Source organism: Sphaeramia orbicularis, chromosome 8 (genome assembly GCF_902148855.1).
Source record: "Sphaeramia orbicularis chromosome 8, fSphaOr1.1, whole genome shotgun sequence".
Lineage (NCBI taxonomy): Eukaryota > Metazoa > Chordata > Actinopteri > Kurtiformes > Apogonidae > Sphaeramia > Sphaeramia orbicularis.
This window is the reverse complement of record NC_043964.1, coordinates 6,701,813-6,729,171: the sequence shown is the minus strand read 5'-3', so window position 1 is coordinate 6,729,171 and position 27,359 is coordinate 6,701,813. Positions and strand designations below refer to the sequence as shown.

The window sequence follows — 27,359 nt, the reverse complement described above, 5'->3', positions numbered from 1 at the left end:
CTGCGATGTGAATATTGCGCACATGTATGTTGCAATGACGACGCTCAAATGATATTTTGTGCAGCTCTAACAGACACGCATTGTTTTTACAGAAGGAAATTTTTCTTCCACTCCTCTTAGGACGCAGAACTATGACGTTTGTCGCATTTCAATGACGTAAAGGTCGGATGAATGTGACCTGGACGTTCAGACTGAAGTCACATTATAAACTAGAAAGCACTCAGAGCGCAGACCTCTGCTAAGACAAATCAGACCCCCCCTCCCCCCCATCACAATTTTATTCATTTTTTCCTTGTGTCAGTCTCAACATTTCCTGAAAATTTCAACAAAATCTGTCCATAACTTTTTCAGTTGTCTTGGTAACAAACAGATAAACACACAAACAAACCCTAATGAAAACATAATCTCCACCATAAATATCGGATAAGTATCAGATTTAGGACCACACATGAAAGGGGTCTGGGTCAGATTTAGGACCACATATGAAAGTGGTCTGGGTCAGATTTAGGACCACATATGAAAGTGGTTTGGGTCAGATTTAGGACCACATATGAAAGTGGTCTGGGTCAGATTTAGGACCACATATGAAAGGGGTCTGGGTCAGATTTAGGACCACATATGAAAGTGGTCTGGGTGCCTACAGTCTGAACGTAGCCTAAGCCTAACCTTAGTTTCAGCTCTAATAGCATCATTTTACTCATAAACCACTGAAAAAACCCTAAATATACGATTTAAAAAACATTTTCCAGAACTTTGCAGATGAAACACAAACCACACAGATTACCAGGATTTCTTTTAGCAGGTAGATAAATTCCTGGATATAAAATTTCCTGTGAATGTTGGTGGAAAAAGGGTTCATTTCTGACGTTCATGGGTTGTTAATGGGAAAAAGACACGAAAATTTGTCCGAATCTGTTGTTTTTATTGGAAGTTCAGATGATTTCCATGTTTCTGTGTGAATGAGGCCGACGTCGCAGTCATCGAAGCAAAACAACATTTCAGTTCTCCTCATCTGTAACGAGAACAGGAGCAAAGAAACAAAAGTTAATAAACAAACAGGATAATGTCGGCAGAAGAAAACTGTTGAGATAAAACAGGTTATTATTTAACCCTTTAACCCCTGACGTGATCGTTGTAGGTTTACTTTAATCCTGATTCCAGGTAAACATTAACATACTAAGACGAGTTCTACACACACTAAACTGCCTCCACTGGACCCGCTGTGATCTCACCTTCTTCCTCCTCATCCTCTTCGTCCTCCTCTTCCTCCTCCTCTTCGTCGGAGCTGAAGGTTCCGTCGGGCAGGCTGTAAACCCGGATCACTTGCTGTAAATCAGAGCACAGACTGGTCAGCGCTGAACCTGAACCAGAACCTGGACCGACCTTTAATCATCAGAGCCGGGTCGTGTGTGGTGGTACTCACCTTGTTGGGGTCCTTCAGGATCAGGTACTTGCCCTCGTCCAGTTTGCGGCAGATGTCGATGACGCAGCGCAGGATGCCCCAGGCGTTCTCCATGCTCAGGTTGATCTGGCTGGCGAACTCGTTGGGCTTGAACTGCTGCGTTCCCAGGATGACGTGGCGGGCCGAGTCCTTCACGTGGTACCGAGACACGTACCTGAAGGCGGCACCAACAGGAAATCAATGCAAGTCAACACTGGACCGGACCGGGCCTCTACTTCTACATGGGGCTCATACAGTTTTCAAGCTGAATTCAAGCCTTTTTAAGGTCATTTCTATTTTATCACTGGAGTCGAATCCACATCTACAGGAAAACAGACACTGAAGAGGATTTTAATCACTTTTATCACAATGATGAACATTTTATTATGTATAAACACCTAAAAATAGGGATGTCCTGATCCAATCTACAGGTCTGTATCAGCTGCTGATCTGGCATTTTTTAGAAGATCGGATCAGATTTAGTCACGAGATCGGGCCAATCTGGACCTGGTTCTGGGCCGGGGTGTGTGTGTGTGTGTGTGTGTAAACATGTCCTGCCCCCTCAAATGAAAGTTTCCAAAGGTAGGGGACAGGAAATCCAGCTGCACAACGGCAGGAGGCTTAGTGGTATGAATAAAACATCTGTACGTTTCACTTTCACTTAAACGTGATGCGCGAGTCGGGCTTTTTTCAACCCGCGGGGCTTTTGTGGAATTATGTGACCCTGTCCCAACCCGCCCCGCAAGTAACCCACTGATGTGCGCATCATTAACGTACGGCACAGAACGCGCCCCCATATAATCCCTGGATGGACCTGTCCGTAGACATGCTACAGCAGTGGGAAACAGACGGCCCATGGGCCAAAACCGGCCCACCAAAGGTTCTAATTTATCCCACAGTATGAATCTGAAAAGTGCAAAAATGATCCTGAAGTTCTTCAGGGTCAAAGGTGTCATAGTTGTTTTAGTTCAGATTCCACATTCAGACCAACTGTGAGCTGCAGTAAAATAATAGAATAATAACCTAGAAATAATGACTCCAAATTTAAATCAAAATGTCATTGTAAAAAGTCAGTATCAGATCGGTATCAGCAAAACTAATCCTAAAAAAATCTGATTGGAAGCAAAAAACTCCAGATCAGGACATCATTATCTAAAAGTATGTTTCATAAAAGCAAAAAGTTTAGAAATTTAAGGACAAAAAAAAGTTTTATCTAAAAGAAGGGAAGACACTTGGTGTTCTTCAGACAAACTCACACTGAGATTCAGATAAAATGTACCTGAGTCAACCTGAGAACACCTGGAATGGACTTTATGACATAAAGTTTTATTTTACTAAATGTATCACCTCTGTCTAAGTAGATTTGGCTTCGTTTGGACGTACACATATTGAATTTATTTGGTAATCACTAGTGTACATGGTGCTAAACTGTCTTCATCACCTCTATTTATTTATTTCCTCTGCTATGAGTTCCTCGTACACAAAAGTTTAGTTTTTTCTTCTGCTCAAAACAAATATAAAGAAAGAAAGAGTTAATATTAAAAATAAATAAATGAATTCCATCACACAGTTAGAATTGCAAACTTTCAAACACTAACTAAAATTGAAGCACTTTCCAGATCTTGAAAACACAACAGTGAAATTCAAGCATTTTCAAGGATTTCAAGCAGGAAAAAAGAGAAAAATTTTTTTAAAAAAGTGTACTCCAATTTTTATGTTGAATACTGACAAAAAAGTTTTTGTGTTTTTTGCATCCAAAAATATGGACTGTTTACATTTAAACATGGCATTTAAAGGGTCCAAATATTAAAATACTTGGTATTTTTATTTGTGGCTCAAAAAAAGATAAATAAGTTAAAACCAAACTGTATGAAGAACATGGAAACATTCATGTTATTCATATTTTTTAAAGGATTCTTTGTAAATATTTTCAAAGTATAATTGGATTTTTTTCTACTGTTCTTATTGAACTGGTCCGGCCCAGTTCAGATCACATCAGCCCAGTTCAGATCACACTGGCCTGTATTTGACCCGCCTGTGGCGGTACCCCCTGGTGCTGTTGGGTCCAGTCTGTGTGTTAAACTGGACCTGGTCCCGGTGCTCACCCCAGCTTCAGGTACTCAGATCCGGCCAACATGGCGCAGCAGGTCCAACGGGCCAGTTTGTAGCTGTTGTTCTTCAGCTCGGTGGCCAGAACGGCGCCTCTCTGAGAGTCCAGCTTCTGACGCCAGTCCACCCCGTTACAGTGCTGAGGAGACACGGCCCGTTAGAACCACCACCCACAAATACACAAGAACCAGAACAACACCAAAGATGAGGAAATTAACCCTGTAAGGACGAGTACTTGAACAGGCAGACGGGTTTGTTCTGCAAGAAGGGTCAGAAAATGGCTTTTTTCGGGAAGAACTTAACTTTCATCATCTGTCCATTAATTGTTATTATTATTATTATTATTATTATTATTATTATTATAAGTAATAAATGACTCATTGTGTTATAGTACAAAATAGTAAAAGTTTTATCATATTTATTATTTTTTTTTTTTTACAAACCTGTAAATGGTCATAATGAAAATTTTAATAAAATGAACAAATCCAAGTAAAAATTTAGTAAAAATAATCAACAAAACTGAACAAAAATTGAGTGAAATACGGAAGAAATGAACAAAACTGAACAAAACATAGAGTAAAAGTAATGAAAAAATGAACAAAACTGAACAAAAATTGAGGAAAAATAATGAAAAGATGAACAAAACCCCCCAAAAATGGAAAAAAATCATGAAAAAATGACAAAAACTAAACTAGATAAAATATAACTACCAAGGAAAGACACAAACTGCAAAAATACAGATAAAAAAAGTGAAACGAATAACGAATAAAGCTGAAAGAAATTCAGTAAAATAATGAAAAACTGAACATAACCAAAGAAAAATGGAATAAACAATGAAAAAATTAAGAAAACTAAACTAAATAAAACAACTAAACTATATAAAAAACTATATAAAACTATTAAGGAACTATATACAAACCACAAAAATACAGATAAAACAGTGGCAAAAACTAATGCTTAAAGATGAAACATTCAATTAAAAAAAAAAAAAAAAACAAAAAAACAAAACTGAACAAAACCAAAGAAAAATTTAATAAAATGATGAAAAAATTAAGAAAACTGAACTAAATAAAATATAACTATTAAGGAACTATATACAAACCACAAAAATACAGATAAAAACAGGGGAAAAACACTACTGCTTCAAGCTGAAAAATTCAATAACCAAAAAATGAACAAAACCAAAGAAAAATGGAATAAAATGATGAAAAAATTAAGATAACTAAACTAAATAAAATATTAAACTTCTAAGGAACTATACACAAACTGCAAAAATACAGATAAAACAGTGGAAAAAACTCAATATATCACACTAGTAGAACACTCATAAACACCCTAACACTGTTTTATATTATATATATATTACCATCGTGCATACACCTATTGACAGACTTCACTGCTAAAACACTGATTAAAGTCATATAAATCTTCTATCTCTCTCTCATCGACTGCCCTCTGCTGCTCTAAGCCCCGCCCACTCCCCCCACTCCCCTCAGCCAATGCAGACCTCTCCCCTCATGTGTTCTAGACCAATAGAACAACCCAACACACACACACACACACACACACACACACACACAAACGGGTTCCACGGGCTCCCGCTGGTGGACTGGAACAGAACCACACTTTCCCATCATGCTTTGCTCACCCTGGAGTCCCACTGGAACACAATCACATTTCCCATCATGCTTTGCTCACCCTGGAGTCCCACTCGTTCAGGGTCTTGATGTTGATGAAGGAAACCTCTCCGTTGGCGCCGGTCATCACGCCGTCGTGTTCACAGCGAACGATCAGGTCGATGTCGTCCCCGAGCTTCCAGTGGCGATACCTGCGGACCGCGAACGCAGCGTCACCGGGTAAATCCAGTCACAATAATGAAAACATAAAAATAAGACAGACGACAATGAAAGTTAGCGTTTCCATCAAAGGTGGAAATTCAGCGAAAGATGAAACAAGAGTAAAAAGCAACACGACAACATAAAAACACAGCAAGACAAGGAAAAGGGGAAAAATGCCAAATGACAAAAATATAACAGATGCAATAAGGTGAGAATCTGGGGAAAATGCGTTGACAAAAATGCAAAAGATGCAACAAGACAAGAATAAGGACAATTAAAAAAACATTAACAGGCAACAGACAACAATATGGGGGGAAAAAAAGCAAAAATTTGGGTAAAAATGCAACATGAGACTAACGTTAAGATGTGACAAGACAAAAATAAGGGAAAAATTAAACGTGATAAAAATGTAAAAGATGGAATAAGGCAAAAATCTGGGTAAAATGTGACAAACGTAAAAGATGCAACAAGACAAGAACAAGGACAATAAAGCAACAATAAAAAATAAACAGGCAGCAGACAAAGATAAGGGGAAAAAATGCAATGTGACAAAAACATAAGTAAAAGATAGAACAAGGCGAAAAATGGGTAAAATATGACAATGAAAATGTAAAAGATGCAACAAGACTAAGGACAGTAACAAAACTAACAGGCAACAGACAAAAATATGGGGGGAAAAAAGCAAAAATCTCAGTAAAATGCAACATGAGACTAACATGAAGATGCAACAAGACAAAAATAAGGAGAAAATAACATAATAAAAATGTAAAAGATGGAATAAGGCAAAAATCTGGTGGAGGAAAAAAAAAAAAAGCAAAAATCTGGGTAAAATCCAACATGAGAATAAGACTAAGCTGTAACAAGACAAAAATAAAGGAAAAATGAAACACGATCAAAATGTAAAAGATGGAATAAGGCAAAAATCTGGGGAAAATATGATAACAAAAACATAAAAATACAACAAAACAAAAACACATGAAAGACAAAAACGATGTAAAAGATACAACATCAAAAGTTTCTCTCCAGGTACAGGAGCATCATCAGTCCACACCCACCAGCCCAGTGGAATCATGGGTAACGGTGCACCGGTACCTGCTCAGGAGTTACCTGTAGGCGACAGACGCCACCTCACTCTTGTCCATGTCCTCCTCCACAAACGGGTTGGAGTTGGGGAACTTGTGGCGTTCTCCCCCCTAAAGAAAACAGACACAGACGGTGAAACCCATGAAACCCTGAACAGAAGACCCCCCCCCCCCATGGACCCGATGGACCTGAAGGCATCTCACCATGCGCAGACATTGCTGGCTGAAGTTGTGGTTGATGTACGTGGCCTCCATGGCCAGGTTTCGTGGCGAGTTGAAGGAGTTTCCTTCGTCCTGCGGAGGCTCATTGGCTGTCTCACTGACGGTCAGTAAATCTGAGGGAAAAAGGATTTAAAAACAACACTCAGGTCATTTATTACACTATGTATTAGTTGCGGTTGAAATTAGGAAAAATGTATTGTTTGATTGTTGTATTAAGTTAGTGATAAAAGTGTAACAGTACTTGAGGGGTAGATTAAATAAGTTTATACTTCCTCCTACCAAGGTTCTAATAGTTTTGGATTTTTCATTCTTGTTAAGTTTTATTTAGTTTTGACTTTTTTTTCTCTAATTCAGTTAGTTTTAATTAGTTTTTAGAGCAGGTTTGCTAGTTTTTATTAGTTTTGATTTTTTTCTAAATGGTTAGTTTTAGTATTAATTTTAGTTTCTTTATATCTTTTCTCTTCTTCATCGTATTCAAATAAATCCCAGACAGGACTCTGCTGCTTTCGCCCCACTTTAGTCTCCATGTTTCCAGGTAGAGTGGGGACCAGAAGACGACTGGAAACCACAAGTGAACACAAGTGACGGACCATCAAGTGTCGTATGGTGCCGCTAGATAAAATTGCTAGAGCAAAATAAATCGCTTTCATATCAATCCAACGTTGACAAAGACAAAAACGAAGGGAATTTTATCCATAACTTTTATCTATTTTAGTTACTTTTGTAAACACACAATACAGTTTCAGTTAGTTATCGTTTTTTCTTTTAATTCTAGTTTTTATTTATTTCAGTTGACAAAACTGTTTATTCAATTCTAGTTTTCATCATTTCATTAGTTTTCGTTAATGGTAATAACCTTGCTTCCAACTCCTTTTCGACCATATGCAAAATTCTGACTTGCACGTACTTGAAGATAAATTCTGTTCCTTTAAATGTTATTTTGTTTTGTCTTAATTTGCTTTTTTTTTTTTATATTGAAAACGCCTATGTAAAGATCTGCTTTTATGCCAACTGTTTGAGTATAGTTTTAATTTATTACAGTTTAGATTTTATATACCTTATATTTGTAACCAATATTCCCTTTGAAAGTCTTTGGAAAGGTTCGTTAAGCATCTTTGTGTTGTTTATGCAATAAATTATACACATTTTTCAAATCGGATTTTATATTTTTTGTGTGTTTTTTGTCCTTTTGTGTTGATATAGTAGGTTAAAGTGAAAATATAACAGACAGATGAAATAGATGAAGTTGTGCTGAAAAAACTGATACCAAACATGGGTAAACATTTCTGTATATAGTATAGAAAGGCAAAATCAATAGGACTGAAAAACGGACAAAATAGGCTCAGACCACTAAGGGTTAATAAATGTGAGTTTCTAATCGAGCAGTGAAATAAAAGCTGAGGTTAATGTCGCATCCAGGACACTGGTCCTGGTCCAGGTCTGACGTGGATCAGCCCAAACACTCACCGAAGTCCGAGTTGTCCCTCTTGTCGAAGAACAGCTTGTTGCCAACTCTCTGGACGATGATGTCCCAGGAGTTGACTGAACGTGTGCAGCACATCAGCGTGGCCAAGATGGCGTCGGTGGCGAACACGTTGCCCTGGGTTTTGGCGAGCTGGAGGAGCAAACAGAGGTTAATGGACGCTTTCACAGAGGTAGGTTTAAATGTGTTTCACCGGGGTTTACACGACCGTAACCATGGAAACGGCTTCAAATGAATAAAGATCAATGATAAATTTAACTTTGTATTTGTTCAGTGATGTGGGATTTAATGTCCTTTATTATTAACCTGATCTGAACGACTATAAACGAGAAATAACTTCATATTTATACATGATGTAGTTTATGCACATAGGAACTAAATAAAACCCTGTTACCACCCAGTTACCCCCGTTACCCCTCAGTTCAATCCTTGTTACCCCCGTTACCTCCTTGTTACCACTGTTACCCCCGTTACCCCTCAGTTACCTCCTTGTTACCCCCCTGTTCCCCCCGGTGGGTGTCCTACCTTGCGGATGACGGGGTCGTCGGTGGTGGTCACCGTGTGGAAGATCCTCTTGATGCTCTTCAGCTGCTTCTCGTTGCGGGTGGTGATGCGGTCGAAGGCCTTGTCGTAGTATTCTAAGGCGCCGCAGCATTCGCTGGAGGAGCAGAAGGAAACACGAACAGGGTCAAAGACCGTTTCAGAGTAAAAACACACAGTGTAGCCCCACCCCCAGACAGCATGGGTGGGACTTACATGTCCACGGGGTCGGCCACTTCCATGTATCTCATCTTCATGAGGCGGGGGAAGTCCATCTCCTCCTTGACCTCCCAGTCGCTCCTCACCTCCACAGAGGAGTCCCTGGGCTTTAACTGGGCCTGAAGGAGGAGGAAGAGGAGAAGGAAGAGGAGGTGAAAGAGAAGAAGAAGAAGAAAGAGGAGGAGGAGGAGAAGAAGAAGAACAGGAGGGTTAGTGTGGATGGACCCGGGTCACTGATCTGGGTGTAGAAAACCTTCTGAACGTCTCCAAGTTCATACCTGAGATTTCTGGTCCCACTTCTGACGGACCCCGAACTGTTTCTGGAACTTCTTTTGCAGCCGCTGACGATCCCTAAATAAATAAAAAATACAAACACAGCAGAGGTTAAAGGACACCTGGACCTGGACTATGAACATGACCAAAACCAGACCCTTCCAGGTCCAGCACCCGGTCCTAGTCCTGGTCGAAGGCCTTGTCCCAGTCCTAGTCCAGTACCTGGGGCCCAGTACCCAGTGCAGTACCAGTACTCAGTCCTAGTCCAGGCCCAATACCTGAGGTCCAGTATCCAGTCCTAGTTCAGAACCAGTACCCAGGCCCAGTACCCAGTCCCTTTCCCTGTCCAGTACCTAGGCCCAGTACCCGGTCCCAGTCCAGTACCCGTTCCCGGTCTAGTCCTGGCCTCACCTCTCCTTTTGCTTGGCGCTCTTGGGCAGCGTCTGCATGTTGAACTGGGTCAGGTTCCGTCGGTCTTTGTCCCGGCGCAGGTTCCTCTGTTGGGACAAACCTAGGGTTAGAACTGGCCCTTTTTGCCCCTGTTCTGTTCTGGGTTCTGCTGGGCGCCGGTCCGTCCTACCTGAGCGAACCTCATGCGGTTCCTCTGGTACGCCGTCTTCTGCGTCTTGGCCGTGTCCACCAACTGGAAACTGGTCTCGTCCTCCTCGTGAAAGTAGGCGTACTGACTGCCCCCCCCGAACTGGGACGAGTATTTGTCTGTAAACAGACGAGACCCAGGTGAAACAGAACCAGAACCAGGACCAACATGACCCCGCCCACAGAGGTCCTTTAACCACCTACATGACCGACATGACCACGCCCACAGAGGCCCTTTAACCACCTACATCTAAGCAGTTGAACCAACGTCACCATGTTTCTCACACCGTTTATTTTAAATATTCTACTTTTTTCGTTATTCATCAACTTGATCTATAAATAAAAATACCAAATACTTAATAACTGTCATATTTTAACCCTTTAAATGACATGTTTGTCATGGAAACAAACCATATTTTTGACACAAATAACATATTCTATTCCAATATTCTACATATAAATTATATTACATCTTTTTTCCTCCTGTCATATGTTAGTGATAAACACCAACATTGGTTCAGATTTATTATTATTTTTGGCTCTAGGTCAAATGTTAAATGTTAACCCTCTATGGTACCATGTTGCCCTCAGGCAACAAACCCATTTTTGGCCTGTCACATCTTCACAATGCATCCCAGTAAATGATACAATACCATAAGGAAACAATAAAAATGCTGTAATTAGTCAAAAAAAATTGAGTACGCCCTGGAGTCAAAGGTTAAAGGTCAACGTGACAAACACATCATTAGTGAACCGTTTTCATTGAATTATTCTTCAATTTAATGTTGTATCAGAGCTAGAGAAAAAAAATGTGTTTTTGCATCCAAAAATAAGGTTCGTTTACATTCCAAACATGACATTTAAAGGGTTTAAATATGACAGTTTTTGAGCATTTGGTATTTTTGTTTCAGGGTCAAGCTGATGAAATAAACAAGATGAAATTAAACTAACTGTATAAACCATGTTGGTATTACTTCTGTACTGTGCATATCATGTGCTTTAGGAGGTTAAAGGACGTCTAACACCAAAGGGTTAAATCAGACGCTGCTTTAGTTAAACTCAGCCTCATCCAACATCTACTCTGGGGGTTTTTTTGTTCTTACTTGTGTATCTCTTGTCCTGATACGTGGCTCCGGTCCAGTCAGCGACCTGACAAACACAAACAAACACAACCAGGTAAAGATGACTAAGCCCCACCCACACACCCAGACCACCTCAGGAGGGTGTGACCCCCCCACACTGACCTTCCCCAGACGGTCTCCTTTGCTGAAGGGCTGGTAGGGCATGTCTTTGAACTTCTCGGGCACCGCGCAGGGACCCCATCCGGACGGGTTGTCCTGGATCACAGGGGCATTGAACTTGGCCATGACCTGAGGAGACGACACGGACACATTTGAGCCGACGCCGCTCTGAGCACGTGCAGTTAAAATGTCAGACGACGCAGGGTCTCAGACCGCGAGCAGCACTGGTTTCTCCAGAAGTGCATGAATGTCACGTGCACTGATCAGCTTGCGCAGTGGGCTAGTCATCACCGACCCCCGAAAACAGAACCACCACCACCACACAGAACCAGATGGATTATTCACCGAAAACCAGAAAAGAACCAAAGAATTCACTAAACAACAAAGACCCAAACATCCACTAAAAGTATTGATTTAAACTGTTTAATTCCTGCTGATCCACTAATTCTATCAATACATGGAAATAATTGATGTGAAATACAGTCCTTCATCTTTTCATGGTCATCAGATATGACCCATGTGGACGTTCAGAGGCTCCATAGTGAATGTATATATTACAGAACAAATAAAAAGAAGAATGATTTAAATGTTTTACAAAGTAATAAATAACATGAACATAACTAGCTAAAGTGAAGAAAAGAATGAAATAAGCAATAAAATGAACACAATTGAAGAAAAAAAAATATGACAACAAAATGAAAAAATAAAGAAATAAAATACTACATACAATTCATATAAAAATAAACAAAATAAGGTTGTAGATGCTCATGTATATGTTCACTTAATGATATATTTGACTGAAAAAAGTCACATTTTCTGTTTTTGATATAATAACCCTCAGCTTTACTGAGATTTTATAAACATCTTCATGATCTATCTATGAGTCTACCTGAACTTTTTACTGCAGGTGAATTTAAAGCTATTTTAAAAGAGCGTGAAATCAATGAGCTCGGTCAATGTAACTGCTTTTAAATGTGCACAAATGATTGTTTTGTCACTATTGATTGTAAGTTTTTGTTTTATGTGTTGATAATGTCTTGTTTTGTGTGCATTTTGCTGCTTTTCTTGGCCAGGTCATTCTTGAAAAATAGACTTGTAATCTCTCTGAGCTCTGAGGCTTTTTCTACCTGATCAAATAAATGATATATATGCTCAGCAAATCACACAGAAAAATACACGACTTATACAGAAAAAATGTTACATAAAGAAGATAATATTACAGTTAATGGTGGTAAATCACTTAAGAAATGTTAAATATAGAGAAAAATTCATTTGGGAACTGACCCAAGAGCAGCATTGGGTCTTTATGGGTTAAATGGTTATTACTACTGAATATTTACAGTTATCATTAAAAAAAAAAAATCTAGATTTTTCTTTTACCTGAATAAAAATCTTAATTTAAACTCTAGTTTTCACTTCTAGTTTCTCTAGATTAGATCCAGAATTTATTGAATGTTTCATAAAGAACTTGCACACAAGTATTAAATGCAGCTGTAATTTTGAAAAATCACCTAAGAATATTTTATCTGAATGTTTCATCATAAAATAAAACATAAATAAAACACAGAGACTTTAAGGCCTATTGTTCCTGTCCTGCTCCAGATTAACGTCTATACAGGGTGTCCCATAAGTCTCCATACATAGGAAAAATAAACATTTCTAGACATAAACCATTTTTATTTATATAATATGCTCTATATGACTGCCATTTTGTCGGGAACACATTTCAATGCGTGTCCTCCACTGCTGAAGAACTATAAAGAAGAAATATAAAGAAATGCATGTTAGAACCATATATGTATGGAATGTATTATGTCTCCTATGTATGGAGACTTATGGGACACCCTGTAGATGCACCTAAAACCTACTGGTTTTTTTGTTTGTTGGTTGGTTTTTTTTTTTTAAACCTACTGTTTATACAAATAAGTTAAATGGGTTCTTTGCTTTAGAATCACACTGTAAGTCACAGTAACACCTTGTACATCAGGGGCCTGAAACTCATTTTCTTTCAGGGGCCACATTCAGCCCGATTTGATCTCCAGTGGGTCGGACCAGTAAAATAATAACATAATAACCTATAAATAATGACAACTCTAAATTTTTGTCTTTGTTTTAGAGCAAAAATCCCCCATTAAATTATGAAAACACTCCCTTTTATAAAATACCCAAACAAAAAAGATGTGAATAACCTGAAAAAACTGAAATTTCTTAAGAAAAATAAGTGCATTTTTAACTATCATGCCTCAACTTATTTCTACATGTGCATTATGGTTGGAATTGTTAAAATTGTGGTTCATTTTCTTTAGACATTTCAGGTTGTTCATATTTGTTCAGATTATTCACATTTTACTGTTACAGAACAGTTTATGAATGTAACTATTTCATAATTTAATGTTTTTAGTACTAAAACTAAGACAAAAATTTGAAGTTGTTGTTATTTACAGACATAATGTAATATTGTTTTTTTTGGTTTTTTTTTTCACATCAAACCGAGAAGAAAATATGGAGTCATTACTTTTTGTAGGTTATTACGCTGTTACTATTTTACTGTAGATCATATCAGAGCTGCAACTGATTAATCGATTAAGTGCTTGAAGCAAATGCAAAAATTCACGATTTGATTAATCGACTCGAATTGATTGAAGGGAAATGTTCTACTGCAGTTTTCCTGAATTGAAGCTTCTTTGAGCGTCACAATAACCATCAGTGGAACCAATGTTTAACAGCAGAGAAATGAAGGAAACAAAGCTTTGATTCAGGAGAACTTTGGTTGAATGATTTTTTTGGATTACTCGGTTGCAGCTCTAGATCATATTGATTTGTATGTGGAACCTGAACTAAAATGAGTTCCACAGCCTTGACTGAGGAATTTTTGCACTTTGTAAATTCATCCCACGGGCCGGACTGGAACCTTTGGTGGGCCGCATTTTTGACCCCCCTGTAGTACATCCTGAGTTTCTTCTATATTTACAGTTTAATGATGATTCATTCTTGTTCATCTGTGTCCAGTTAACATCTGGAGCTGCTGTTAGCATGAACTGAATGACGCATTAGCTGGAAAGTTCTGACAAAATGGCGAGAATATTGAGTACAAATCTGATCCACTGAGGTAAGCGTAAGATGAGTAATAGAATTTGATAAACATAGATAAATTAATCCTCTACATTCAGCAGGTTTTTCTCTGGTATGACTCAGTTAGCTTAAAACAGCTAATGCTACTGGCGCTGCCAGGTGGCCGCGTTAGCATTGCTAAGCTAACTGGGCGGCAGGCGGACAACTCTAAAATAACACCGGACATGATTTAACTTCACCCACGGATGAAAACACGCACTTCTCCTACACATTTACACCCGGGACTCGACACTCACCGTGAATGATGTGACACCCGTTAAAGTGTTTTACTCCAGCGGTCCCGTGTCCGTGCAAAACCCTGAACCGAGAGCCGGTGTAAAAGGAAGTGGCGGACTGCCGTAAAGCGGGACGTAGTTCCTGTCGTGATCTTGTATTCCTGTGGTTTATTATTGGTTTGCATTGCGACACCGCCACCTGCTGGACTGGAGGATGGATTCCAAATGAGCAGATACGACCAAAATAATCTACAAAATCAACAAAAAGTAATAAAATAATCAATGAAATGACCAAAACTCTAATAGTAACGATATTATATAAATCTGAAATGAAAAAAAGGAAAATTAAAAACTATCATCTATTATTTCAGGATTTAACGTCTCTAAGTGTCACAACGAGACCTAATATTTTCGGTGAAGAAGGAAAAGTCATAGTTGGACGCATGGATGGATATTAGGAAACATGGTATAAGGACAGTAAATAAAAACAAATAAAAAATGAATAAATATAAGCAATGAGACCAGAAGGAAAAAAAACAATAAAAGAAAAGAACAAGAGCGATATGGAGAGAAAAAAATCCACACTGTCTTATACCAACATTAAAATAAGACACTGATAAGAGTTTCTGCACATTTAAAGCAGCTTATATTTGTATAATTTTTAAAAACTATTTATTTGACCCAAAACCTTTTTTTTTTAGCTGCTTTTATTTGTATTTTGTAGTAGGTTTTGTATATAACATACAGATTGGATGGAACTTTTAAATTTCATTGTACTTGTTACAATTACAATATTCTATTCTATTCTATTCTATTCTGTCTCTACAGATATAGACATATACAGTAAATGTGCGCATTTTTATTCCATTTCATTACATACAGATATGAACCATTCATTGTAATTTCATTGTATTCCTTTTCCAGACATTTTATTTCCTGCATTGTGGGGCTTATTTATTTATTTATTTACATACTTACTTACTTACTTACTTACACACACACTTACTTACTTTACACCAAATCAGAAAAGTACATTTATGTAAACCAGTCGATCTTCCTGAGCCTAAAACTAATAAAATACATAATAAATATCATCCACATTTAGAAACTAAAGCTAAAAAACACAGTACAGGATGAATACAAAATAAAAACTATTAACAAAGTCTAGTTTTTTTGTAATTTAAATGTGTGTGTAATACAGTCCACAATACAAAAACCCACCCATAAACATATTTTTACTGACAAAAAGTCCAAATATAGGGTTCGATTCTAAAATCCAGACACAGACAGAAGTTTGTTCATTTCATCTGTATTTGACATAAAATTGCAGTTGTAAATTGTGTCTTGTCTTCGTCTTCTTCTACTCATCAGGTATTTTTAGAAGCTGCCACGTTGTGATTGAACACAGCTGTTTGTAATTTAGCAGCGATAGGATTCATAATGAAGACAAACAGAGCAAGTAGGAAAAAAAAAAAACCTGTTTCATGGAGAAATAATCAGACAGAAAAACAGGTGTAAGTTATGGACAATAAGACTGGATTTAACACGAAAGTCTGAAAATAAAGTCAAGAAGAAGAAAAAAAGTTCAACGGACATGACGCCAAATGTAGAAAAACATCATATTCATCATATTTCCTATTTAACAGTGCTTTTTTTTTTAATTGTGAAAAATGGTTCAATAATGTAAAGTGCTTTAGGTGCCTTGAACAGCCCATCGCCACGGCAACAGGGCTCAACTTTTGCTTGGCATTTTGCTCATTTTTCACCTTAATTGTCTGTGGATTACACAGACTAGAATTCAAGTCGATTATGTTAAACATGTGGGAAGAGTTTGTCAAAACACGCCAGTAAATCGACAAAAAATTAGCTTTTGGATCCAAAATGGCCGATTTCCTGTTGGCTGAAAGTCATTTAACCTGTAGATGTTTCTTCATAGGTTCAGGTGTGATTGAAATGAACCAAATATAGACTGAATATGAACAGAACTGTGGTAAAAATGGTCTGAAGGCAGCAGTGAATTGGCCCTTACCTTTTTTGGTCCTGGAAGTGACTATATTTGGACATTTAGTTTGCAAAAAAAATTTCACAAATCCATTAAAATCTAACATTTTTTGCTGGTGTTATTTACTTTTGTATCTTGTTTATGTCTCAAAGGATGCATTTGTTTTGGGAGAAGAACAAACTGATTCGATCAAATGTTAATTTCCATCAAACATTATGTGAAAAAGTCATTTGATGGTGTCATTAGTGTACGTTTTTAACCACAAATTCATGTTTTATTCAGTAAACAGAAGCTGCAACTGTACAACTCAATGGATGTCACAGATGTAAATGAAACCAACATTTAATAATAATAATAATAATAATAATAATGATAATAATAATAATAATAATTATTATTATTATTATTGTATTAACATTCATATAGAAAAATAATTGCTCATAAGGAATAGAAATTGAGGGTAGAAGTATATAAGTAGAACACCACCGCCCCCTGAACCATAGAACCCACCACCCCCTGAACCGTAGAACCCACCGACCCCTGAACCATAGAACCCCACCAGAATCATAGAACCCTCCGACCCCTGAACCATAGAACCCACTGACCCCTGAACTGTAGAGCCCACCAACCCCTGAACCGTATAACCCCACTGACCCCTGAACCATAGAACCCCACCGGAACCATAGAACCCACCGACCCCTGAACCGTAGAACCCCACTGACCCCTGAACCGTTGAACCCACCGACCCCTGAACCATAGAACCCCACCAGAATCATAGAACCCTCCGACCCCTGAACCGTAGAACCCACTGACCCCTGAACTGTAGAGCCCACCAACCCCTGAACCGTATAACCCCACTGACCCCTGAACCATAGAACCCCACCGGAACCATAGAACCCACCGACCCCTGAACCGTAGAACCCCACTGACCCCTGAACCGTTAGAACCCACCGACCCCTGGACCGTAGAACCCCACCACCCCCTGAACCATAGAACCCCACTGACCCCTGAACCGTTAGAACCCACCGACCCCTGAACCCTGGGCTCAGGTGGGTTTGTGTGATCCAAGCCCACACACTCACACACACACACACACACACACACACACACACACACACACACACACACACACACACTGGTTGTCACAGCTGAACTCAGCCTGAACAGATGTGTGTTCACGGACCCCGGAGGCCCCTCAAATAAAGCCCAGACCCTGCAGATCCTGCTTTAATGTGTTTTTAATAGAGGTTTGATTCTCCGCGGTGTGTGGGTGTTGGGTTGAAAACCAACTGAGCGGTGAGAGCGTTTGACTGTGTTTTACAACCAAATATAAGAGGAGTGGAACCAGAGCACGAGCAGCGACGACAGCCGTGAATGAACAGAAGGTGGATTTAATGAACGACGGAACCTGCTGCTGTTTATGCACTGATGGATGATTATTATCAGAGCTGGAGTCAAAAATCAGGAATAATGAAGATACGACGACAAAACAAAAACACTAACACTAGTCCCAGTGTCCCTGTCCGTCAGCGTCTGTTCTATGTGGATCAGAACCAGTTGAATGTGTGAGGTTGTTCAGGTTCTGTTCTATGTTCCAGTCCTGTGGTTCTGGATGCAGATCAATCTAACTATAGAAGTGGGCGGGACTTTCACTGGAGGAGAACTGAACTCCTCCAATCACAGTCCATATATGACTTCTATCAGTGACCAGTAGGAACTAGACTGATATCTGGAACCATTTACATGTTCTAAACCATCAACAGATGGACCAGTGGAAGGAAAGGAACAGTTAGAATGTTTAGAAAATTGTCAAAAATCCAAAAATCTAAATTTCTGAAAACTGTGAATAAAATTTGTAAACATTATCCAAAATTAGAAATGAATCTGATTAGTAGTTTCACTGGAGAAGATGTTTGAAGAAATTGCTAACGAAGACAAAGACGAACTGTGAAAATGAACAAACCCAGTCCATGTTTCCTCAGTCAGTGTATTTGTTGGTAATCAGATTTTCATTACAGGAACAAAAGAAAAACTAGTGCTGCTTTGATTTAGAAGAATAGAAGAACTGAAATCGAATTTCAAGGCGTTTTTTTTTTTTTTTTTTTTTTTAGTGTCAAAACAGATAAACCAAATTTTGAAAAATGGATTGATTTTCGTTTTCTCAAATAACAAAAAATAAAGTCACTACAGAAATGGAAAAATGGACAAAAAAAACACCTGTTTTTTTTTTTTTTTTTTTTTTTCATTTTCTGAGACAAGATGTTATTTTTAAGGAAAGAGCACTAATGCCTCAATCACAAAGATTATTACGAACGATTAGTTTGTACAAAATCTGGACATCGTAGCAAGGTTATAATCGTTCTAGATTTTTCATTATTGTTTAGTTTTATTTAGTTTTGACTTTTTTTTCTCTAATTCAGTTAGTTTTATTTCTTCTAGAGCAGGTTTGCTAGTTTTTATTAGTTTTCATTTTTTCTAAATGTTTAGTTTTAGTTTAGTTTTAGTGTTAATTTTAGTTTTGTCGTATCTTTTATCTTCTTTGCCGCTGTATTCAAATAAATCCTAGACAGGACTCTGCTGCTTTCTCCCAACTTTAGTCTCCATGTTTCCAGGTAGAGTGGGGACCAGAAGATGAGACGACTGGAAACCACAAGTGACGAGAAGTGACGGACCATGAAGTGTCGTACGGTGCTGCTAGCTAAAATTGCTAGAGAGAAATACATCGATTTCGTATCAATCCAACACTGACAAAGACGAAAACGAAGGGAATTTTATCCATAATTTTTGTACATTTTAGCTCGTTTTGTAAGCACACAATACAGTGTCAGTTAGTTATTGTTTTTTCTTTTAATTATAGTTTTTATTTATTTCAGTTAATGAAAATGTTTTTTTTAATTCTAGTTTTTGTCATTTCATTAGTTTTCGTTAATGATAATAACCTTGCATCGTAGACATGCTCCATCCATGAATGTCTACAATAGGGTGATAACTTTTTTGCAACCTCATATCCCTGTGTCATAATATGATGAACTTTTATGAAAGATGAAAGAAAATCCCATTTTAAAATTTATTGGATGAAAAAACCTCACGCACAAAATGTTTTTAAATTCTTTAATTTTCAGCTTTTTGGCCAATTCTTGAAGCACATGCCAGTTTGATCAAAAAGTTAAGAATGACATACATGGGCTATGGAGAGCAGTACAAAGTGTCAGAAAACACACAAAGAAGTCAGTTGGTCACATTGATGTCATTGGACAGGATGAATCTCAGGGGGAGGTTGTCCTTGTTGCGGCAGGACTCATGCAGGTCCTGCATAACTTTGATCGCACGCTCGCAGCATTGGTTGCTTCTGGCATTATCAATGGGTGATTCATCTCTTGTCCAGTGGGTTTCTAAGCATTTGAGACCTTTTGGGTATCCATCCAGTGCAGCTGACAGTTCATCAAAATCTTCAGTGCGGAACAACTGGTCACTGAACCAATGGTCGGCCCATGGGTAAGAAATAAAGTTACAGATTTTCTGCAGCCTTGTTCGAGTGTCAGGCATCAGAATGAATGCAAGGAGGGCCAGAATGGCACGAGAGTTCCGGCGTGCATTGCTGATGTTAGGAATCTGCTGAAAGTTCACAAAGGGGACCTCATCTTTCTCAGTGAAGTGACGGAAGACACGCGTGAGGTGGTACAAAAATTTCATGTTGTCTCTCCAACCGCCAGTTTCCTTGATCTCAGCCGTTCCATTGCTGAAAGCTGCCTTCAGTCGGTCATAATTGCTCATCAAGTCCTTCACAAAGAAGTATGTTTGGAGGTTTGGTTGTGCCATGGAGCTCCTGGTCCATGACTACACGTAGGATGTGATCGAGCACATGGTAATAGAAGATTTCAGAACAGTTGAGAAGGTCATGCAAAGAGTTCTGAAAACTAATAATCATCCACATGAGCTACTGGGTGCCCAGTGCCCAAGTGATAAGTCTTAGAATGCGAACCTGATTTTGCAAGGGGAAATACAGATTTTCTGGAATTAAGCATTCAATGCTACTCATATTCATCAACTCTAAAATAACTACCAACCTTTATTTCACCTTTTAGGTGTTTAAACACTTCCTTTTGACGGGTTAATACACCGGAGACCATTTGTCAATGTTTCGTTGTCGTTATTAGATTTTATCTTCATTTATGGAAATGGTAAATTTTTCAAAGTGCTTTGTGCGTGACCTTTTTTGATAGTTCAATGGGATAAATGTCATTTTGGGCAATTGTAAGCAAATGTTCATTCATTCCTGCCACAGGAAATCAAGTTTGAGAAAAAAAGTCAAAAAGTTATTACCCTAGTCTACAAACTCCAGATTTTGTACAAACTAGAAGATTCAACAAATGTTCATCTGAAGTCTGGACCTTATATGTGCAAATGTCATGATGGAACTAGTTATAAAATGTAGCAAATTAAGAAGGAATTCAAACAGGTTGTAGAAATCCACTGGATTTTTGCCCAAATGAATCTAAAGATAGTTTTGCAGCAGCTGAAGGGTTCAAATTCAAACTGAACTATTAGGGTCCAAATACACAAAGAGATGAACCACAGACTGAGGAAAGTGGGTTTAGACAAATATGAACCCTATAAATGAACTTAAAACTGTTTTTTTCTGTTCCTGGACATGAACAAAAATAACCTAAATCTGTGGTTACACATGCTTTTCCCCCTTTAACACCAAACGTATCGTATTTGGTCCATAGGTTTTGAAAAAAAAAAAAAAAAAATTGGGTTGTTCAGAAGGACCAGTAAAGGCTCCAGTTTCAAAGAACTGGAATTTTGTCAATTATTTAATGGTTCAGACTTTACAGGGTTAAATCTGCATCGACTCAGTCTATATAGTAAAGTGTACTCTGTTTTTGTGTGTTTTTGTGCTTTTATGTGTATTTATGTGTGTCTGGGTCATCACATTACTCCATACAGAGCTGGCTGCTGCAGTTTGTCGTATTTATGTATTTTTTGTCAATGAACAGACTAGTGAAAACAGTAAATTGATCGGACCAATACTTCTGGAGATATTAGTCATTTCAATCACGTTTCTATGTCCAGAACGCTTTGGCGCGGACAGCTGGACAAATGTGGTACAACATGTACGAATACACAACAGCATAAAAACGACCACATGTAGAACCTGTGGGTCCACACGGAACAACGCACTAGTTAATGTTTAATAAGTGATATTTACGCTGTTGCAGATGTGTGTGATTTGATAACGGTCGGAGTTTGTTTTTCATGATAAGATTCTTGAATAGTTTGTGTGGTCGAGTCTGAACTAAAGGTACATTCTGATATCGGAGGGTGGATTATTAACAGACATATAGGACGTACAGTACGGACAGAAGAACACAATAGAAGATGAGCTCATGTGTCTCAGTGTCCTGAAGCTGTGGGGGGGGGGGGGGGGGGGGTTCAGGGTTAGAGTTAGTCCAGCTCAGGGCTGGTCGCCATAGCAACACAGCATCAACTACTGCGACACCGTGATCAGAAGAAAAACTCCAAAATAAAACCTTATGCTTAGAGTTTTGAAGGTCACATGATGATGGAGATGACGATCGGTTGATTTCTGTTCCATACGTACGAACAGATCAGGTTTAAGGACTTCTGTTTACTCTGCACCTGCATGGAATAAATAACAACAACAACAACAATAATAATAACACTACTACTACTACTACTACTACTACTACTACTACTACTACTACTAATAAATTCTTGATCTGATTTGATTTTTCATATTCTCTTGGTTCTTCGTCTTTTCTTTTCGTCATGCTCACACACCTACAGCAGAGGGAAAAAAGCTTTGGGACTCGACACAATATCAACTATAATCGTAAAAATCTTTGCATAAACATGTGTTTTGTGTTTCTGAGGGCGTGGCTACATCAGACATAAACAAACAAATACAAATGATTTTTTTTGTTTATTATCAACAAGAAAAAATACCCAGACTAAATTCCTGACAGTTCCATCGAGTCCTGGACGTCCACAACATCCAGGACACGATAGAACTGAGCATGTGCAGAAGATCTCCTGTCTCTCCTCCTCTCTCCTCCTCCTCCTCTTGTCCGTCCTCCTCTCTCCTCCTCCTCCTTCCTCTCCTCTCTCCTCCTCCTCCCCTTCCTGTCTGCCCTGCTCTCTGCTCCTCCTCTTCCTGTGTATCCTCCTCTCTCCTCCTCCTGTCTGACCTCCTCTCTCCTCCACCTCCTGTTGGTCCTCCTCTCTGCTCCTCCTCCCGTCTTTCCTCCTCCTCTCTCCTCCTGTCTGTCCTCCTCTGCTCCTCCTCCTGTTTGACCTCCTCTCTGCTCCTCCTGTCTGTCCTCCTCTCTGCTCCTCCTCCCATCTGTCCTCCTCTGCTCCTCCTCCTGTCTGTCCTCCTCTCTCTCCTCCTCTTCCTCTCTCCTCCTGTCTGTCCTCCTCTCTCTCCTCCTCCTCCTCTCTCCTTCTCCTCTCTCCTCCTCTCTGCTCCTCCTCCTCTCTCCTCCTCCTCTCCTCCTCCTCTCTGCTCCTCCTCTTTCCTCTCTCCTCCTCCTCTCTCCTCCTCCTCTCTGCTCCTTTTCCTGTCTGTCCTCCTCCTCTCTCTCCTCCTCCTCCTCCTCTTTCCTCTCTCCTCTCTGCTCCTTTTCCTGTCTGTCCTCCTCCTCTCCTCCTCTCTCTGCTCCTCCTCTCTGCTCCTTTTCCTGTCTGTCCTCCTCCTCTCCTCCTCCTCTCTGCTCCTCCTCCTCCCTCAGTCTGGTTTATTCCATCTCTACACCTGTCTGTCCTCCTCCTCTCCTCCTCCTCTCTCTCTCCTCCTCCTCCTCTTTCCTCTCTCCTCTCTGCTCCTCCTCTTTCCTCTCTCCTCCTCCTCTCTCCTCCTCCTCTCTGCTCCTTTTCCTGTCTGTCCTCCTCCTCTCTCCTCCTCTCTCTCTCCTCCTCCTCCTCTTTCCTCTCTCCTCTCTGCTCCTTTTCCTGTCTGTCCTCCTCTCTCCTCCTCTCTCTCTCCTCCTCCTCCTCTTTCCTCTCTCCTCTCTGCTCCTCCTCTCTGCTCCTTTTCCTGTCTGTCCTCCTCCTCTCCTCCTCGTCTCTGCTCCTCCTCCTCCTCTCTCCTCCTCCTCTCTCCTCCTCCTCTCTGCTCCTTTTCCTGTCTGTCCTCCTCCTCTCCTCCTCCTCCTCCTCCTCCTCCTCCTCCTCCTCCTCCTCCTCCTCCTCCTCCTCCCTCAGTCTGGTTTATTCCATCTCTACACTCTCTGGTTCATCAGTTCGCTGTACTTCAGATCAGACTCTATATGAACAGAATTGGACTGCTTTCATAAACCACCTGTTAAACCACATGTATCCACATGACGCTGATTCTGAGTTCATCCATCTGACCTGCATCGATCTGCTGCAAATGCGGGAATAAAACCGGAACCTGGTGAGTTGAGTCGATACCAAAGGTGGTGATGAAGAGACGCCAACATCCAGGACTGAAAGTGTCCTAAACCTGCAGAAACAGTAACGTCCATTAGGGGGCGGAGCCTACAGACCACCAACGGTACAGCAGAAATAAATCTGTACCATCTGGAATAAAAGACTGTTTTGGATTAGGTGTTTTACCATATTTATTTATGTCTTTGTGCTGAATTGTGCTTTGCCTCAAAAAAAAAAAAAAAAAAAAAAAAAAAGAAAGAAAAGAAAACGGACTTCCTGGTTGTTGTTGGTCCCATTAGCGGCTAATAATAGCAGGCTAGCTTCCGGTTATTTTATCACAGTTTTATGTTGGAAACTCTGAAGAGACAGAACAACTTCAAAAAACATTCACGACCTGGTGAAAATCACAAGCAAAAAACATCTTCAAAAAGCATTTAAGGAGGAAAATAATAAATATTTACTAAGATTCTCCTTTTATCAATTGAAACCCAAGTAACACTGAACGAATAAATCATCAGTTACATACGTGAGGAGGAACATTTTAGCTTTTTTTCCTGCCTCGATTGTAGTAAAATAAAGACAAAGAAGATGGAAAATTCTGTGTCTTTCACTTTCTGCAGGTCTTTAAATGTATCACGGTACTGTATTAGCGAGTAGCCAATACTCACCAACTCATCAATTATTATGTTATATTTTCTTGTCAAGTCGTTAAGATTTATAAAAAAAAATCCCAACTGAACGTCTTCTCCACGTATTAGCATCAGTAAACATTTTCAGTATCATTTAAAGGTGGGGTAGGAGATGTTTTCCTGGAGCATTTTGTTTACTATATTCCTTAAAATCCCCTTCACACCCTGATTACAACCAATTAATTAAATGCCCGAACACAAAAATAAAAAATGTAGTCACCTGTGGAACGGACAGGACTGAAAAAACACCATCCAATCATTTTAACCTACCCATCGAAATGATTGGACGGTGATATGTCTATCAAACCCAACTGCCATTTGTCCCTCCCCCCTCTGTTCGTACCCCTCTTCGTGCATGAATCGTTCGTTCTCCGAGGTCTGGAACAACTGGTACAGGAAACGAAGACAGAGCCAGAGCTTGGCTAGTTATATTAGCTATATTTTGTTCTTTTTGCAGCAATGCAGAGGAAACAATATGGCATTTACTTTGGGACTGCACCTACTCACATTTTGGATTGATTTAAATAATTTAATAAACACCAAAACTGACCCTTCAAGTAAACTGAATTTTCAACATGTTTTATTTGGCCTTTCACAAATTGATAAAATAAATCCAGAAAAAAAGATATATTATCAACCTTTTAGTAATTTTTGCCAAATTTCACATTCATTGCACTAAATTTGCACACCGGTGTCCAAACGTTATTGTCTTTACAGCCCTTTTTTCCAATTATTTAAATTTAAAGAACATTATAAACTCTAAAGCAAATCAAAACAAAAAACTATGTCAAGTATACAATCATATTTAATTCGTACCTAAAGCTTTTTTATTTTATTTATTTTTTACTTACATTGGCTTCTGTATATTTGAAATGTAAAATATATTGTGAAATGTAATTTTTTTTAAAATCCTACTTTGATGTATACAATTATGTATATATACTGTTCAATTGTTCATTGTTTGATTAAAAAAAGAAAAAAAAAAAAACCTCTGGATGGAAAGTGATATGAATGTTATAATTGCATTCCATCCTCAAATGTTTGTATACTTGTGCATATATTTCGTCATTAAAAACAACACCTCTGAATGTAAAATTGTAAAAAAAAAAAAAAAAAAAAAAAAAAAAAAAAAAAAAAAAAATTATATTAGCAATGTTAGCTATCTTGGGATGGAAAGTTCACTGGTAAGCTGTTTTGTTGCTAACATAAATCAGTAGGAAATGTAACGTTAGTCAAACGGGTATGAACTGGGGCTGTTCTGCCGACAAACACAATAGTGAAATCAGTGTTTCCGATGGTAGGGTGTGGCTTTGGGGGCGGGTTTCGACTTCTGAATTGTGTAATTTCATAATGTAGCTAGCTCCAATACTTTTTCCAGGACCTCCCACCCTACCTTTAAGCTCTAAAATATTCTGTATTTCATTGATAAAACAAGGATCTTTGTCAATTCAATAAAACATCTTGAATCGACTGACATTCATTTACATCCTCCTGAGACTCACAAAAGTCAAAGTTTACATTCAATAATTGTTTTAATTAGAAACGGCATAATGCAACTGTTTTGTTGTATTTTTCATATATATATTTTTTATTTTTTTATGGAAAGTCCTTTGCAGTTGACTGCATTTTTCTTTTGTTTTTTGGTAAATCTGTGAATCTCCCGTCTCCTACACAGGATGAAAATGTACTGCTGGGTCTCAGGAGGATAAAATATCTTCAAGGACATTCTCAATCTTTTCTCAATTTGACACAATTTACAACATCTGGTCTTCACATTCCAAAATAATCTGTGCATCATTCATTCTTTTCATATTCAGTTGAGAATCCACAATTGGAATACGAAAAAAAATGACTTGTTATTTCATTACTCATGTACAAATCAAAAATCAAGTTTTTTTTTTTCATTCTTTCGATTGTACGCACCAAGATCATAATAGTTTCGGATTTTTCATTATAGTTTAGTTTTATTTAGTTTTGACTTTTTACCTCCGCAAAGGAGGTTATGTTTTTGCCGGCGTTGGTTTGTCTGTCCATGTGCAAGATAACTGAAAAAGTTAATGGACGGATTTGGATGGAAATTTCAGGAAATGTTGATACTGGCACAAGGAACAAATGATTAAATTTTGTGATCGGGGGGGGGGGGACTGATTTGCCTTGGTGGAGGTCTACGCTCTCCGAGTGCTTTTCTAGTTTTTCTCTAATTCAATTAGTTTAAATTAGTTTTTAGAGCAGGTTTACCAGTTTTTATTAATTTTTGTTATTTTCCAAATGCTTAGTTTTAGTTTAGTTTAGTTTTTTCATATATTTTATCTTCTTCACTGTCGTATTCAAATAAATCTCAGACAGAACTCTTTAGGCTACGTTTACACGGCAACACTAAGATCCAATTCCGCAAAGATTTCTCCTTTGCGTTATAAAATCATTCCGCGTTAAGACGAAGCCGCTATGATAACGATCTGCGTTCACATGAGTCCGCGAGGACGGCTGAATACGCTGTAGTGGCCATGCCAGACCAGTAGCTGGCGATGTAGAGCTGTAGTGAAACAGTGGCGGTAAAACACGCGCCTGCGCACAAACGATTTCCGGTTTAGACAGCCTTTAAATGAGAAGAAGAAGAATAGGCGGACAACACTATTTACAAACAACAATGGTGAGTGGTCGTACAAAGACGCAGGACTTCTTTGTCTGGACAGACGAGCTGAGCACAGTTAGCAGCACGTATGTTGTTCTGAAACCGGCCATTGTTGTTGTGGTTGTTCCTTCTTTTTCTGCAGCTTTATTGTGTCATAGAGGCTGGCAAACCAGCTTGGAGGCGCATTACCGCCACCAACTGGCCTGGAGTGGGTTAACTGGCGGTTCT

The 27,359-nt window shown here is 38.9% G+C and overlaps 1 protein-coding gene across 1 annotated transcript; it reads right to left on the bottom strand.

The window, feature by feature from the left end:
* Positions 1 to 903: 903 nt before the first annotated feature.
* Positions 904 to 14,516, bottom strand: eif3d (eukaryotic translation initiation factor 3, subunit D). The gene is made up of 16 exons (XM_030140804.1): positions 14,414 to 14,516; positions 11,049 to 11,174; positions 10,908 to 10,953; positions 9,788 to 9,924; positions 9,619 to 9,704; positions 9,213 to 9,285; positions 8,932 to 9,053; positions 8,701 to 8,833; positions 8,160 to 8,307; positions 6,675 to 6,805; positions 6,496 to 6,581; positions 5,249 to 5,378; positions 3,547 to 3,689; positions 1,424 to 1,616; positions 1,233 to 1,326; positions 904 to 1,012 (listed from the first exon to the last, which is right to left on the bottom strand). Exons 2-16 carry the CDS (start codon positions 11,169 to 11,171, stop codon positions 999 to 1,001), a joined length of 1,659 nt encoding a protein of 552 aa, XP_029996664.1. The 5' UTR covers positions 11,172 to 11,174; positions 14,414 to 14,516; the 3' UTR covers positions 904 to 998.
* Between the last annotated feature and the right edge of the window lie 12,843 nt (positions 14,517 to 27,359).